The sequence below is a fragment of the Hippoglossus hippoglossus genome, chromosome 16 (assembly GCF_009819705.1).
Source record: "Hippoglossus hippoglossus isolate fHipHip1 chromosome 16, fHipHip1.pri, whole genome shotgun sequence".
Taxonomy (NCBI): Eukaryota; Metazoa; Chordata; class Actinopteri; order Pleuronectiformes; family Pleuronectidae; genus Hippoglossus; species Hippoglossus hippoglossus.
The window spans coordinates 11202952-11218946 of NC_047166.1; the positions used below are offsets into that span (position 1 = coordinate 11202952).

The 15995-nt window shown below is 42.5% G+C and overlaps 2 protein-coding genes across 5 annotated transcripts; both read left to right on the forward strand.

The window, feature by feature from the left end:
• The first annotated feature begins 1043 nt into the window (after nt 1-1043).
• si:dkey-92i15.4 lies at nt 1044-9373 on the forward strand. 4 transcript variants are annotated; one of them, XM_034610973.1, is made up of 8 exons: nt 1044-1327; nt 2927-3022; nt 3463-6287; nt 6370-6565; nt 7013-7111; nt 7211-7460; nt 7548-7664; nt 8822-9373. In XM_034610973.1, exons 3-8 carry the CDS (start codon nt 3808-3810, stop codon nt 8983-8985), a joined length of 3306 nt encoding a protein of 1101 aa, XP_034466864.1. In that variant the 5' UTR covers nt 1044-1327; nt 2927-3022; nt 3463-3807; the 3' UTR covers nt 8986-9373. The 4 variants fall into 4 exon arrangements, with proteins under 4 accessions (XP_034466864.1, XP_034466863.1, XP_034466862.1 ...); XM_034610971.1 differs by lacking the exon at nt 1044-1327 and adding an exon at nt 1934-2234; XM_034610972.1 differs by lacking the exon at nt 2927-3022.
• A 1223-nt stretch (nt 9374-10596) lies between these two features.
• aqp10a (aquaporin 10a) lies at nt 10597-15026 on the forward strand. Its single transcript, XM_034610981.1, has 6 exons — nt 10597-11179; nt 12129-12255; nt 12501-12638; nt 12754-12872; nt 12954-13171; nt 13957-15026. Exons 1-6 carry the CDS (start codon nt 11096-11098, stop codon nt 14165-14167), a joined length of 897 nt encoding a protein of 298 aa, XP_034466872.1. The 5' UTR covers nt 10597-11095; the 3' UTR covers nt 14168-15026.
• The last annotated feature ends 969 nt before the right edge of the window (nt 15027-15995 follow it).

The following is a 15995-nucleotide window of genomic DNA, read 5'->3' on the forward strand; positions in this document are numbered from 1 at the left end:
TCATTTTAATTTGGAAATTCTCTCATCTATGAAGCCAAATTGTCAATGTTGCCCTCATTTTGATATTTAAAGAACTGATTAATCCAATGAAAAACCAATCCAAAACGCACGTATTTGTCATTATTATTATTCATTATTGTATTATATGATATTCTGTATTTTGATTATGATTATAATTATAACATTTTCTAAAAACAGGTTTAAAAAGTGCATCATAGACATAAAAACTGAAATACAAAGAGGGCAATAACAAATGTCAAAAACATATTAGATGAAATAACGCAATAAAACAAACAAGCATCCTGTTAATATAATAATGAAAACAAAATAAAGCAATTAAACAGTTGTCTAGTTAAAAGCCATTTTATAAAAATGCTTTTATAAAAGAGGATCCTTTGAGGGAGGTTCTTTCACAGCTGAATGTCTGACCGCCCTCTGTCTCCAGCCCTGGGTGGTGAGAGTAACAGCTGGTTAGAAGAATACAGATGTTTACAAATTATTATTGACTTCATATCATTTTGTTATACTCATGTATTTTCTCTATGTTATATTTCCTCTGTTATAACCTAAAGTTTTAATTTTTGCCCCTGTTTTTAGCTGTAACTTCACAAAGACACAAACAAACAAAACAACAACAACTCCTGATAAACAATCTCTTCTCTGCCAAAAAAAAAAAATGAGAACAATAGTCAATCCTGTAATTTCCAGCTCTGACAGTCACATTAATGAAACGATACAAACCATTAAATCACCCAGTCCTCCCATTGTTGCTGTGTATTTTAGTTTTGCTTGAAATTCAATTCACTATTTATATCCACTGTGACCCACTGATTAAAAACCACAAACTGTCATTTCTCACAACAATTGTTCTGAGGCGTGTTCTTATAATCCTACACCATGAAGAATGAATTTATACCAGCAGTATGTTTGTGTGAGCAGGACAGTGATTTGCATACATCCTGAAGACACTGAGTGCCATTCTTCTGTCAGGGAACAAGGGTGGGTGTCTGTGGAGCCATGCTGCAGCTATTTACCCCCACTCACACACTTATCTGTGTCCTGAGGAGAGCGTGCAGCCCACCAGTCCTCTGTGTGTACAGCTACACATTGACTGGATCCTGAGGACCCTTGGCCTTGGCTTGGTGTTTCTGCCTCAGACTGTTTCTTTGACTTGTGCAGAGAGACAGACACGTCTTACTTCTACTTGCAACTCGCTCATGTGGTAACCACAGTTTCCTCTGTCCCAGCAGAAGACAGTAGCAGCAGGTGTCTGCAAGAAAAGCAGCAGTGAGAACATGAGACGTTACACAACAACTAACGACAAACTGTAAGTACTTGTGTTTTGTATTTCACTGGTCTGCTTGCACTTTGAATTTCTGTTTGTTCACCTTCCTACTCTGCAAATTCAGTTTTACCACAAACAATCCTTCTTTTACAATGTGGATAAATAGTATCGGCGATATCTAAGGCCTCTCCCCTTCAATCAACATCACAGTCCCTCACATTTCTTGTTTTGTTGAACATATGACACACCAGAGGTTTTATTCTAACAATATTTATCTCTGTTGGTCTTTCAGAGTGGATATAAAGTCTCTGCGACCTCTGGTCCCAATTAAAGGTGCTGTGTTATTATGTATTCTGATACCTGCTCAGCCCAGACCATTACACACCTGAGGTGTGGTGATATTATGAGCTTACGTTGGGAAATGTCGTTCCTGTTTGGTTTCACACACATTATCTGAGCTGCATCTCCTCTCCCATGAGCTATGAAATGCTGATGTCAGATCTTGTACACCGAGGGATGGAGCTGTAGGTGTGTGTGTGTGTGTGCGTGTGTGTGTGTGTGTGTGTGTGTGTGTGTGTGTGTGTGTGCACTCCCTGTTGAGCTGTTCAGTGAGCTGTAGTCAGGAATGCTACCCTGTGAGAGGAGGAAAATAGGGAGAAAACAACAATGGGAGGGGGAGGAGAGAGAGGGAGAGACAGACAGAGACACACAGAGAGAGAGAGAGAGAGAGAGAGAGAGAGAGAGAGAGAGAGAGAGAGAGAGAGAGAGAGAGAGAACAAACCAGTGTGGCAGGTTTGAGTCACTGTACACAGTCCATCATGCAAAGCTGATGGAACGAGAGAGCGACAGAGAGAACAAGGCTTTAGGAGCTGATGTCATTGCAGAGCGCTGCTTCACTATGAACCTGTGTCAACACAATGGGACGAGACAGAGGTCACTCTGAGAGACGGTAAGGCGCATGTGTGTGTGTGTGTGTGTGTGTGTGAATGTGTTGATGGATCAATAAGTTAATGTATAATAAGAGTACATGTGTGTGTGTGTAGGTGCATTTGTGTCTTTTTGTGTGAAGTAAACCGGGCCGTGTTGCCCGGGTTACCCAGATGGGAGGCTGCTTTGTGACCTGGCAGAACAGGTGTTTCTGTAAACCGACACTCAGACTCACCTATATCTGAGAGACTGTTTCCCAAAGCCTTAACCCAGACTTCACTACAAGAAACAACCGCAAACAACTTCACATCTTTAGACATTTAGTCATATCTAGTCTTATCTAATGGTTCTTTCCTGTTGTGTTCATGCAGTAAATCAACACCTTAAAGTGTGTGCGCTTAATGTCAATAGAGACGATTGGATCCTTATTGTGACCTGAAAAATTATCAAACAGTTTCAGTGTGTGTGTGTGTGTGTGTGTGTGTGTGTGTGTGTGTGTGTGTGTGTGTGTGTGTGTGTGTGTGTGTGTGTGTGTGTGTGTGTGTGTGTGTGTGTGTGTGTGTGTGTGTGTGTGTGTGTGTGGCTGAACACTCAGATATCCCTGATGAGCCATTGTCCATCAGCGCCACTATCTCCCGTTCTCTTGGCTGTATGTAAATGAAAATAACTCTGGACCCCATCTTATCTGATCATTTCATGTGACTCCTTCACAAGGTTTCGATCAGTCACTACTCTGAGACCGATACACGGCTGCACAGACCGATAGTGGCTCTTTATTGCAAATGTCTTTCCAGGGAGGATTGCTGTTAGGTGTGTTTTTCCAGTTTTCTGTTCAGGTTTAGCTGACGCTGACAGATAGTCATGAGTATGTTGCTTGAGTAAACAGCCGTTATGATAAGTGTGTGCAACAAAGAGAGCCACCAGAGTGTCACTGTTCTGTGAATGGGCTCATTCAGTCAGTGGGAGGGGAGCGTTAGGAAGGTAAAATGTAAAACGACACAATTGACAGATGTTTAGAGGGAGAAAACAGTAGTGTTAGTGTTCTCTTGCCCAATTGCCTGTCCCCTTCAAATCATTTCCACATCTCCTCCATTCACTGTTCACTTTCTGCGTCACTGTAACACCCTGTGTTTGTTGTCCTTCACCACCCTGTGATTCTATTTGACCATTTTTTGAGCAGCCAGAGTCGCCACAATCGCAACATTCCAGCAGAATCCTGTCCTGACTTTGTACATTTTTATGCTTGGCAGGCGATGGGAGCTGTTGGCTGAACAAACACTGGGAAGACGAGGAGCCCAGAGGATTCGTCACTTCTAGACCACAAGTCAGAGAAATCATCGAGAGGAGCTCTGAAACATCAAACTTTTTAATGCACAATTTGTGTCTGTGCAAGAAACTAATGAGGGGCCTGTAAGTGTGCGACAGTCACACTGTCTTTTGCATCCACAAAACTGCAGCACTGACATGAACTGCTTCCAGAGTGCAGCCTAAAGGACAGTTGCTCGGAATCGCTTAAATATCAAGTACACTCTTCCGCTCTCTTTTTGGGATTTGGCACTTGACAGGAGGTCGTTAACTTTGTTTACTCTCAGACAATGGACTTGCCATTTCTCCCAACTCCAGTGAGCAAGTGCGACACGCGGACAGGGGCGCAATTTACTGTCCGCTCGGCCAACTCTCCCTCGTACAGCTTCACCCGCAGACCAGGTGTCAGGAGATCCAAAGGTTTTATAGAGGAGGTGAGGGAGGGTACTGAAGGAGACGAAGAAAGAGAGAGACGTGGGACAGATCCTTACACAAATGGTACGAATAAGGAAGAGGATGGAGTCTCTCAATATCAAGACAGCACTGGTGGTCGTAGCAGTGTCAAAGGTCAGCGTGAGGAGAAGGAAACATTAGACCACGAAACGTCCACCAAGCTGAACCAGAATGGCACAGGAGACAAAACGACCACAGAGTCCGGCACCGACAGAAGTGAAAACCCTGCGTTTGAGAGTCGAGGCAGGACAGAGTGGAGGAGATACAACCTGTCAGGCAGAAGTAAAAGTGTGGATTTGGGAGCAGAGGCGAAGAGTCCTGTCCGGGGAACCAGAGCTGACATGTTGTCAACCAGCAGAGGAGGGGACGTCACTAAACAGCTTGGAGGCTTGGATGAAAGACGGACCGGAGCTGAAGCTGTGAGGAACAGGGTGATGTCTTCAACACACACCTACAGCTCTGCAGGTCGAACTAATGTTGTTCAGGAGAGGAGCCCGGTGAGTCACCTGAGCCAGACGTTGGTCAGGGTCAGCAAGGGTCATTCTCTCCCCTCCAGGCTGAGGTCCCAGTCTGGACCAAGCTCCAGGTTCACAGAGACAGCTTCATCACTCGGGCCCAAAGGAGGTCAGAGTATAATGGAGAGGATAGAGAAACTCTACGGATCTACTGGTGTCAGTAAAGCTGAGGATAACAGCAAAATTAGGGACTTCTCCACCTCTGCTACATCTGCGGACTCCTTTATTTCATCACACAGGTCATACGAAAGGGGAGCTGGGGGGACCTTCCCCAGGGGTTTCTCATTAGGAGAGAAAAATAGCCTCAGTCCAATGCAAAGCATCAGATCTTCCCCCTGGACACCTCAGAAGGACACGTCAGGTTCTGAGAGTTCACTTTCTCCAGGGAGGAGCAGGAGATTGTCAGGGGGACTGTGGCAGGGGCCTGTCCAGGGCAGGTATCCACCAGAAGGTGGAGCCAACCTGGGGAAGGGGTTGGTGGATATAGGCACAATGTCTCTGGATAGAGCGAGGAGTAGGAACACTGTCGCAGCTCAGATTAGATCTGCCAGGGCTGCAGCAGGGTTTACTGCACCAACTCCTTTCTTAGAAGAAGAGACATCAGCTGCTCTCAAAGATTCATCTGGATTCACAGAGAGAGGCATGAACGGAAAATGCGATCAGGGCTGGGTCAACGATGGAAAGGAAACTAATGGAGTAAAAGGTATTAAAGAAAAAACTGAACTGAAGAGCAGCACTGATGAAGATGTATTTGAGTCAAGTCCAAATAAAACTACACCCAAGAAGAACTTCTCAGCTCCAGCCAGCGTGAGGAATAAGATCAGCCAGTTCGAGGCTCTGACACAGAGAGCTCAGGGTTTGGCAACAGGACATATCCTGATGCCCAGACGAGCTTTCTCTGTGCCCACGCAGCTCAGCAGGGGCCATGATGGCGTGAAGAAGAGCGGGTCGGCAAAAGCGATAGGTGGGTTGAGGGACAAGTGGGAGGATTTGAAAGAGGGAGGGGAGGCGCCCAATAAACCTGACGACAAAGGGACAGGGGCAGGGAAGAAGCTGCTGTTAGAAAGGTTTTTATCTGCGGACGGGGTCGGACTAGAGAGGAAAGAGAAAGGAGGGGTTGATTTGGCTGAGAGTGAAAGAATAGCGGATAGCGGAGACAACCTTTCTGAAGATTTTGGCAAATATTCCAAACTCAAGAGTTCACTTGAAATCCCTCTGAATGGAGGACGCCGTAAAACGTTTTTCATCGATGAGACGGATTTCGCCAAAGTCTCAAGTCCTGAGGAAGCAAGCGAGAAAGACATGACAGCCAACAATACACCAACCCTGCTACTGTCTAATTCCAGTGACATATCAACTAATGTGGCGTCTTCACCTGTTAGTGATGATGGCGAGACCCCGACAAACACCCCCAACCACTCGCCTGTTAATTCACCTACTGCAGAACCAGAAAAGACCTCCCCCATTGCAAATAGACATGACAGCACTTCCGCCACCAAATCTCCTGATCCAGACTCCTCCCCTCCGCCTCGTCCCCTCGCCACCTCCTCCCACAGCAACCTCCTTGATCTCGTGTCTTCAGAGGTCACCACCGCCCAGCAGAGAGGGAGGAAACCGGTGCTGGACCTTGACTCTTGGGTAGCAGGCTTGAACTCAGCCATTAAGGTGTGGAATGACGACGGAGATTATGAGGATGACGACGAAAGCACGCAGAAGGATGAGGATTCCAACTATGATTCAGATTCAGGAGAGTCCTCTGTGACCGTCACGAGCCAGTCAGATAACAGGAGCTTCTGCGTCAGGTGGGTTCTGTGGAAATGCAAAGCACGATCAATTTCCTTTCAATCCCTCAGCGTTTTTACCCACGATACTTTCCTCTCACAGTCTTTCAGAACTGTGTAACTTTGCTGGGGTTGACTGCGAGTCAGACAACGACAGTGATGAGTGGCAGTCGAGAGGTCGGAGGTCGGCCTCACTGAGCTCAGATGTGTCGGCTCTGTCCTGCGTGTCAGTGATGCCCAGTGAGGAGCTGGACCGGCTCCTGGAGGATGTCCGGAGCCTGGGGGACAACACGCTGCAGGTACTTAAACAGCTGGAGATTCGTAACTCCTTACATGCATAGCTGTTTTCAAAGATTTGTTTGCACATTGCAGCATGAACAAGGTCCAACTCAAAGCAGCTACACCTGACCACAGTTAGCTTCACTTCCTGCCCTACGTCTCTTTCACTTATCTCAAAGGAATGATGCTCTGGCTGATTTTCAGTAGTTTAAACACAAATAAATACAAATGCATACACGGGACTGAAAACAGCTCCTACAAGGCTTAAAAATGAGGTCACCCTGGTGGTTAAGGTTACTCTGGATCCTCTAACTATCCTCGAGAGTCCAAGGTTCACATTAACATTTCTTGCAGGTCATCTCCCACTGTTTTTCATCTTTGCTGCTCTCTGCCATGTTATAGAGTTAAAAAAATATATATATTAAACGTAAAATGAGATAAGTTGCAACTTTTCTTCTGTCTTGCAGGACTATGATGATGTGCAGGTGGCTGTTCTCCATAAGGAGGTTGGAGTGGGACTGGGCTTCAGTGTGGCAGGAGGCGTGGACCAGAGCAAGCCAGTCACTGTGAGGAGGCGCCATGTTTTTGTTTGTCTCTTGAAAATGTTTTTTAAATGATTGTCCCCAGTCTTTTCATTAGTCTGATGACGGTGATCTTCTCCTCAGGTCCATAGGGTCTTTCACCCAGGCGTGGCATCTAAGGAAGGCTCCATCATGGAAGGGGACCAGGTCTTGTCAATCAACGGCACAGCGTTGAATGGCTACACCCACTGGGAGGTTCTGAGGGTGCTGAGAAGGGCAAAGGCTCGTGAGACAGGAGTGGTGGTCCTGAGGAGGGGAGGCATTAGCGACGTCTCCAAGAGTGGAGTGCAGACAAGTACTCCGGGACCAACACAGACCCAGTTCACTGATGATGGTGAGACTCGAACGACTCGAACGACAGTTCGCAGATTTACGACTGATGTCTTCTCAAAGTGAGATACAGTGTCTTTGTTTTCCTCAGGTCAGCACATGTGTGTTTGTCTGGAGAAGAACAGCAGGGACCTGGGCTTCAGTCTGGAGGGAGGTGTAGGCTCCAGTCTGGGGAACAGACCTCTCACTGTACAGAAGATCTTCCAGGGTGAGAACTCAGTGACACTCAGTATTTATCAGGTCGGCGTAAAATGCAGATATTTGAGCATCATTATGACATTACATTACATTACATTACATTTAGCTGATGCTTTTATCCAAAGTGACTTACAATAAGTGCATTCAACCATGAGGGTACAAACCCAGAACAACAAGAATCAAGACCTCGCCTTCCCTTCAAAGAGGTGGATGAGAAACAGCTTATATCAATGTGCAATATAGATCAAATTCTTGGACAATAAAAAATGTTCAAGTACAAGTTCTAGTACATTCATGTCACTCAACAGACAGCAATAAAATATAATGACCAAACATGACTATTTGTTTTGTGCTAATCAGAAAGATTAAAGGTTCAGTGTGTAGAATTTGGTGACATCTAGTGGTAAAGCTACATATTGCAGCTGAATACCCCTCACCTCACCCGCCCCTACAAACATGACAGAGGAACCTGTGGTAGCCTTCAGTTTTCATAAAAACTAAAAAGGTGTTAGTTTGTTCAGTTTGGGCTAGTGTAAAAACCATGGTGGCCTCTGTAGAGAGGACCCGCTCCTGAATTATTTAAAGAGATATGGGTTTTAAACATATGTCCATCTTTTGTTTGCTCCAGACAGAGGTGGACTGGGTTAGACATTGAACACAAGAGATACAGATTAACAACACAACGACGTTCCAGCAGAGAAGTAGTGATCAAACCGGTCCTTATACACTGCAGGAAGTTCACAGGGTTGACTGCTTGGCTCAGGACAGGTTGAACGGTTGAACCAGGAGACGACACCCAGCCAAGAACACACAGCAGCGGGCTCAGCACCCAAAACGAGAACCATAAGAATACAATAAGATGACATGGCCACAATACCAGACTGTGCACAGAATTAATGCTTCTATAAATCAGTCCCCCCTACTTTTAAAGACATTTTTTTTATCGCAATAATACCTTGAAGTTTTTCAAGAAATATTTGATCATGGCTGCGGTGACAAAAAAGATTCTCTATACTTTTTGTGTAAAAGGTTTCGTTCATCCACCAATTCTTATAGAGCTGATTCATATATTTATCAGAATTAAGACTCTGAAAGCACACACACTGTATACAGATGTTTTAAAGACAGACATTTATTGAAAAGTCCCTGTCTCTGTTGTCCTTTCAGGCGGTCCAGTCGACAAGGTGTGTCCCGGCGATGAAATCCTGGAGATTGAGGGTGTGAGCGTGGTGGGGATGAGGCGTCTGGAGGCTTGGACCTTGATCAGAAAACTCCCCTCTGGTACCGTGGACGTGGTACTGTCCCGCCCTCTGAAACATCTGGAAACGTGAGGGTTATCGAAGGACAGTAAAGTTCAGGGAATGATGAGAACTACAGTGGCTTGGATGAAACATGACGTGAATTACCTGGGAGATTTGGGCCTTTGAAACAATACAACAGTTTGTTTACACATGATGCCCAAAATGAAGCATGATTTTAAAGACGAGGGCAAAAGTATTTATTTTCTCTCTTTAACAGGATCACATCTACCTCAAGGCCTGTGATATTTATGTATAATAATTAAAATGTACTAATGGCTCATGCGTTTTTCAAAAGGAACCGGCTTTTATGCCAAATACGGCACTGTAAATTAAAATACACGTTGTAACATGTTGTGAATACATTATAAGTGCATTCAAAGTTTCTTTTACTTTTTTAAAATAAATCCTAACAAAGTGACGCTTGTTATTCTTGTATCCAGCAGAGGGCGAAAGAGTGGCATCATGTTAACTTTTCTATCAGTTCTCAGTAAAAAAAAAAAAACAACTCTGGGGACAAAACTGCAGGGTCAAGGTATTTGTCCTTCTATGCACCAAACTGTGATGCATAGATAAGATATGAGCTTTACAGTCTCCACATTGTTAAGGTTTATATAGTGGAAAGATAATCATTGTCTAAATCTTACTTAAGCCTCGAACTCAAACTATTTCGGAGGAAACAACAGCATCAAGCCGTTTTTGTGAGCTTTATATCTTATCTGATGTGAATTTGGTTTCGTGTCACTGCCACGTGCCTGTCAGAAAGTTATCAGCAATAACACAGTTCTTTTACTCCAACACGGCACTTATGTACTAGACTTACATAATCCATTAGTGGTCCAGAGTTCAAGGGAGTAGAAAGGGGTTGTGGTGACATTCGGCTTCCTGGTGATAAGAGGGGCTTCCTTATCAACCACCTTACCTACATTAACCAACCTCACCACCAAACATCTCACCACACCAGTCCTGATATAACCTGTACATGTATTTACAGTGCAATGCTTCTTTTTTTTACCATAATCTCCGTTTTTACTACCGAACCATTTATTGCAAATTCAGTTATTATGTTGTTTTGGAGAATGATTGGCTTGAAGGAATGTTTGTATATGAATTAACCTCAGTCCGGAAAAAAAATGGTGATGAGTAAATATTAATAATCAAAGAAATAATATCTTTTTAAAATAGTAATGGAATATCTTCCCATCACAGGATATTCCTCAGTGTTTCTTTAGTTTAGGTTAAACTGTATTGTTCTGATTCTAACAGCATAGATTACAAAAAGAAACACTAATATAGCTCGGAGTTCAATCACAAACCGTTAAGTACAGTTCAACAGACCCATTACAAAAATGATAATCATTATCAATATGATTAATGATTATTATATAATTATAATCATAAATTACAACCATATAATTAATGATTTACCAGTTCAATTGCACTTAGGACAATATATTTCTTGTACACATTTTGACGTGGTTTGATGCATCTGGAAAAGTCTCAATTTATTTGTTTGTGGAATATTTATTGGGTTTAACCTTTCTTATTGGGGCAGATCATATCTGGTATCCTTTATGCAATTCCTAAGGTTTATACACAAGGCTTGATTGATGTATTCAGGTTCTTTAATAGAGGATAAATATACAAACACTTTTATACACACAGTCAAATATGCACCAGTAACAGATACAGAGAGTCATGATGTACATCTCTGGCTGTGCTGATTTAACAGGCCGAGTGCCAAAATAAATTGGCACCGATGGATTTGTCATAAGCACCAGTAGATCTAGGTGTATGTACACTGTAGCTTATTGCCCTGTGACCATCCTGTCATCACATAACCTGACTGTTTATGGCCTCTGTTCACACACCCAACCTCTACCAGCGGAGGAATATTACACTCTGTGCACCAGCCTATCCGGAGGTGTCACAAACAAATAAATGAGTAATAGTGTTTGATCAGCTGTGGAGAGGTGGGATACAGATCCTCAGATGCCCAGGCGGAAGCTCAGCACTGCCCCCTCCGTCACTGACACCAACAGCTCCTGGACAGACTCACACCAAAGAGAACAACAGCTGGTTGACCTGATAACACAGACAGTCCAGTGTGGGATGAGAGGGAGAATTTCATTTTACTCCAGCCATGATGAATTTACGTTTTCTAAGAGTGAGGAACCCTCTGGTGCGAGAGTGCATGGCTGAATTCCTGGGAACTTTTGTCCTGCTGGTGAGTTACACTGACAACGTTTCATCACTTTTCTTGTTCTGGCATCATCATTTTTCAATCATGTTATTTTAGCTCATTTTAATTATTTATCTGGGTGCAGAGGACAATCAAGTGACATACATGCTGCGTATTATTTATATGAATTTACAGTTGGGAATATTTTATTATTACAAAAATCTATGGGAATTACACAGATATTCAGTATACAGTATTCCAGTTCCATATAAAACTCTTTGTGATAGTAAAGTTGCTCCAAAATTTGTGTAAATTAAAAAAAATGCAAAGATTGTACAGATGTGTGTGTTTTGGTCTTCATTTCCATTTTTTTAGGCAGGCACTATACAGACACATTTTTAATAATGTAAACACAAATTACTTTCTTTAATCGGTTCACAATTACAAAACAATTACCAAGACATAACCCAGCTATCACAAAACATTTCATAAACTGACATTATTTTATTAGCATGTCAGGACCTTCCTTATTTCACTGGCACCACGTTCCTCCAGCTAAAGTCATTAAAGTCTTTGACGGCCTCTGTATTTACTGGATGCTATTTGTTAGCCTGTAATAAAGACATAATATAACTGTGTCAATAGTTATTTATTGCCCATAAAGTTAAATCAGTAATAATGCCTTACTGCAGGTGTTTGTGTGTGTGTGTGTGTGTGTGTGTGTGTGTGTGTGTGTGTGTGTGTGTGTGTGTGTGTGTGTGTGTGTGTGTGTGTGTGTGTGTGTGTGTGTGTGTGTGTGTGTGTGTGTGTGTGTGTGTGTGTGTGTGTGTGTCCAAGTCCAAGTCTAATTTTATGAGGAGACAAGCAATTGCCTTTCAACCACAAATCTGTGATTAATAATCATCTGTGTTGGAGGATTGTTTATTGTTCCACTGAATTTTGAATTTCCCTGACACCTCCTACCACTGTCTCTAATCTGTCCTTTGAATCTCAGCTCTTTGGCTGCTCGGCTGCTGCTCAGGTGAAGACCAGCAGGGAAACTAAAGGCCAGTTTCTATCGGTCAACATGGCGTTCTCTGTGGGCGTCATGTCGGCCATGTACCTCACCAAGGGCATCACTGGTAAAAACTGCTAAAATGGCCATTAACATTATGATACTTATACATGAGATTTATGATTTTTTTTCACCTGACAGTTACAGGAAAAGATCCGACCCACACTCTGGTTTATGATGTTTACTGCAGACATTCACTGATCCGAACTCAATGAGATCTTGTCCAGATTTTCTCTGACTCTCACTGGACCTAAAACTCCTCTTCCAACCGACACTCTTTCTCATTTCTCTCCACTCCTTCTCACCCTGCAGGTGCTCATCTGAACCCGGCTGTGACTCTGAGTTTCTGTGTGTTGGGCCAGGCGCCCTGGGGACGGCTGCTGCCCTATTCCCTCTCCCAGCTGCTGGGGGCGTATATGGCATCAGGGCTTGTCTTCCTAGTGTATTATGGTTCGTAGTAAAGCATTTCAAATACAAGTATCATCAATGTATTCTATATACTTATAAGTCTGCATCCAATTTGTTGGATGTTTGCTTCTTGTCATTAACTCATTTCCTTTCTCAGATGCTATAATGGATTTTAGTGGAGGAGTTCTGACAGTATACGGTCCAAATGAGACAGCATCTATATTTGCCACATATCCTTCAGATTACATGTCTTTGGGTGGAAGTTTCCTCGATCAGGTCAGTTGGGAGTGTGTAAACTTTAGGATGTACTTCAACAGCTGTTCAACTCATCATTGCTATTTGTCCATATGTCTTCAGGTAGTGGGCACCGGCATGCTGATGTTGTGCATCCTGTGTTTGAATGAGAAGAGGAACACCCCCGCTCCCACAGAGTTAATTCCTGCTATAGTGGGGGTGATTGTCCTGGGGATCTCCATGTCAATGTCAGGTAACTGCGGCGCTGCAATAAATCCTGCTCGGGACTTGGGGCCGCGCCTCCTCACGCTGACTGCAGGCTGGGGCACTGAGGTCTTCACGTAAGTGTTTATCTGACAAAAACACTGCTCATGCATGTGCAAACTGTTGTAGTTCCATTTGAAAATGACATGGTTTGCCATTGTTCCTGATCTTTGACCCTGTGTTTATCACATCTGTCAGAGGTTATCAGACTTCAGAGCTGTTTCCTGCGGGATGATGTCAGACCAGCTGATGATAATATGCTGTTTCTTCCATAATACAACTTGTTGCTCTATATAATCTTGCAATCAATTGGCTTTTCTGTGAATTTTCCACGAGTGGGGAACAAACTTTGTACTTTATGTAATCTATTTAAAGCTACATTAATTGATTCTTGGCCACTAGGAGGCAGAACAAAAATAAAAACAAGCTGACAGACAAGCAGCATTTCACCTGTTTTGACCTTCGTCTAAACATTCCTCAAACAGAATAAGGTTATCATCCAATTGGAGATGTGTTTCTGGTCACCTGATAAATATAAAGTTGAATATTCACTTGAACTTTTCGCTCCCATTCGGGCTGAACTAACTGAGAAAGATAATCAGTTATCTTCAACAGCCAGCCCTATTATTTTCTGTAGTTGTAGGAGCACTGGGACTGAAGCATACAGTAGATGTGCAGGTTTCAAAACAAAAACAAAAAGGACAAAAGAGGCTAAAACTGCCTTGGCATAGCTTTTTGGTTAAATTACACAATAATTTGTAATAAAGTATTTGACAGAAATATATAGTGATTTGTGCAACATCCGATAATAACCAGACATGTAGTTCTCCTGTTAATCTGGGTCAATCTGTCTGTTCTCCAGATGTTACAACTACTGGTTCTGGGTTCCTCTGGTGGCCCCACTCATCGGAGGTGTTTTAGGAAGTTTCATGTACACGATCTTCATCAAGCTGCACCTGCCTGACCCAGACGACCTGGATAACCACTCCACCATCTCCACCATCAGTGACAAATGCAAGCAGCCCGCCACAACATGGGAACATGGATTTGAGATCAAATCGGCACATTTATAAGTGTTACTGAATAAAAAACATTTGTCCCATATGACACGAGCACTGCTGACCAACGACAGCAACCTGGTGGTAAATTATCCTCGAGGAAAAACCGAAGTAAATGTCTGAGCTTCACGCACATCTTGTGATCCTCTGTAAAGAAAATAACTGAGGCCTATTTATTTTGTTTAATTTAACCAACCAGCTTCTAAAACACAGCCAGTGGAGGCAGAGGCAGCTGAAAGAGATGCTGATTGTGAAATAATACTGATGTTTGTATGTAAAATATAAATTTATTCTCAGTAAATTATGCTACTGCATTGTTTTTACTTTTTTATTACATGATCATTGAACGGATTAACTCTGGGAAACAACACATCAATGTCTCCATTAAGTGCAATTTTATTCAGCTGAGTTCTACGGTCAGTGTTAAGTGTGAGTTTTTGTGCTAAAATGTATGGTGTGAATTATAGATGTGTTTCAGCGAGGCGGTCCCAAGTGACTCTACAGTTCTATCACTAGCTTTTTAGAGCTTCCACTGTATCATTCAACAGATTCTGCATATGACATGAAATATTTCCACCTTATTCTGCTGGAATCTGCTGATGTGATTCTCTGCATGTTTTATGCTGACTTTTCAAATCAAATTCTTCACATGACATAAAGTTCTATTTTATTAAAAGAAATCCATGAACTTTACATTCTTCCTACTGTGTTCTTGTGGTTTGTGATGGGAAATAAACAAGACTTTGTTTTAAATTGTTTTTTTCTGTAGCAAATGGTGCAGGAAAAACCTCTTAATGTGCTTAAGTTTATTATTATTATTACTTATAATATTAGTCATACTTACAACATTTCTAATGTTTAGGAGAGAGAGAGGGAAACTATGCCATCCTTATTGTCCAACCTGATGCTAAATGCTTTCCTTTGTTCTTCTAAGTCTAAGATGTTTATTGTATGTGTGGTGAAGAAGGTGAGGGACACACAGGTCTCCATCATGATTATCCCTTCATCAGAGAGTTAGATTGCTTTGGTCCCTTGAGTCTCTCAGGAGAAGCTCGTGGAATGGGTTGATTACAGAGCAGTGATGTCTTTGAGCCTTTGAGGCGCGTTCACAAAGGTCAAGACTGTATTAAATTGTGGCTCTGTCACAAACTAGACATCAATTCACATGCAATTACAGGGCAGGAAATCCAAAAAGGACAACACATTGTCCTTAATGCCCTTTGGTTGACTATGTCTTTCTTAAAATATCATTTCTTTTTTTACATGCTCCCACAAGTAGACAGATGTGCGTTTTCAGGAAATGACAATATAGCGGCCAAATGCAAAGCTCGTAATGTAACAAGGTAGATTTGGTTATTCCACTACTCTTCCAATGTGCCACAATGTCTGGGCAAAATGCTAAATCTTTTGTTTTGTTCTTAACATTTTTTGCTTGTGACATAAATACATTATAATGTCAAAAGGCACAATTTACAGCAATCTTAAGAGAAGAATTTGATAGGCTGGTCCTTTATGACATACTATAGGGTCCTAATGGGTTACATGGTAATCAGATAAGATTACTTTTCCCATACATTAATCTTATCTGATTTTAAGGATGTTCTCCAACATCTTTATTTTCCATCTGATTTAATCATTAAACACTTACTTCTTTGTGCTGAGGGATGTGTATTTTAAACATCTTTGCTTCATCCATCCTTAATTAGAGCTTATAAAGATCTCTGCCATCTAAATAGCATCGCTGCTCTGGAGGATTTTCACAAGATTTCACACCTTCAGGGATTATTAGACAAAAATACAGAAAATCTAGGAAAAAAATAAAATTCAAACAATCTGAGACAGT

Excerpts from the sequence above, each read along its gene's own strand:
- si:dkey-92i15.4 (XM_034610973.1), top strand. The coding sequence starts at position 3,808 with ATGGACTTGCCATTTCTCCCAACTCCAGTGAGCAAGTGCGACACGCGG. Across the intron at positions 6,288-6,369 it reads AACAGGAGCTTCTGCGTCAG|TCTTTCAGAACTGTGTAACT; the intron begins GTGGGTTCTGTG and ends TTCCTCTCACAG. Across the intron at positions 7,461-7,547 it reads GACCCAGTTCACTGATGATG|GTCAGCACATGTGTGTTTGT; the intron begins GTGAGACTCGAA and ends TGTTTTCCTCAG.
- aqp10a (XM_034610981.1), top strand. The coding sequence starts at position 11,096 with ATGATGAATTTACGTTTTCTAAGAGTGAGGAACCCTCTGGTGCGAGAG. Across the intron at positions 11,180-12,128 it reads TGGGAACTTTTGTCCTGCTG|CTCTTTGGCTGCTCGGCTGC; the intron begins GTGAGTTACACT and ends TTTGAATCTCAG. Across the intron at positions 12,256-12,500 it reads CCTCACCAAGGGCATCACTG|GTGCTCATCTGAACCCGGCT; the intron begins GTAAAAACTGCT and ends CTCACCCTGCAG.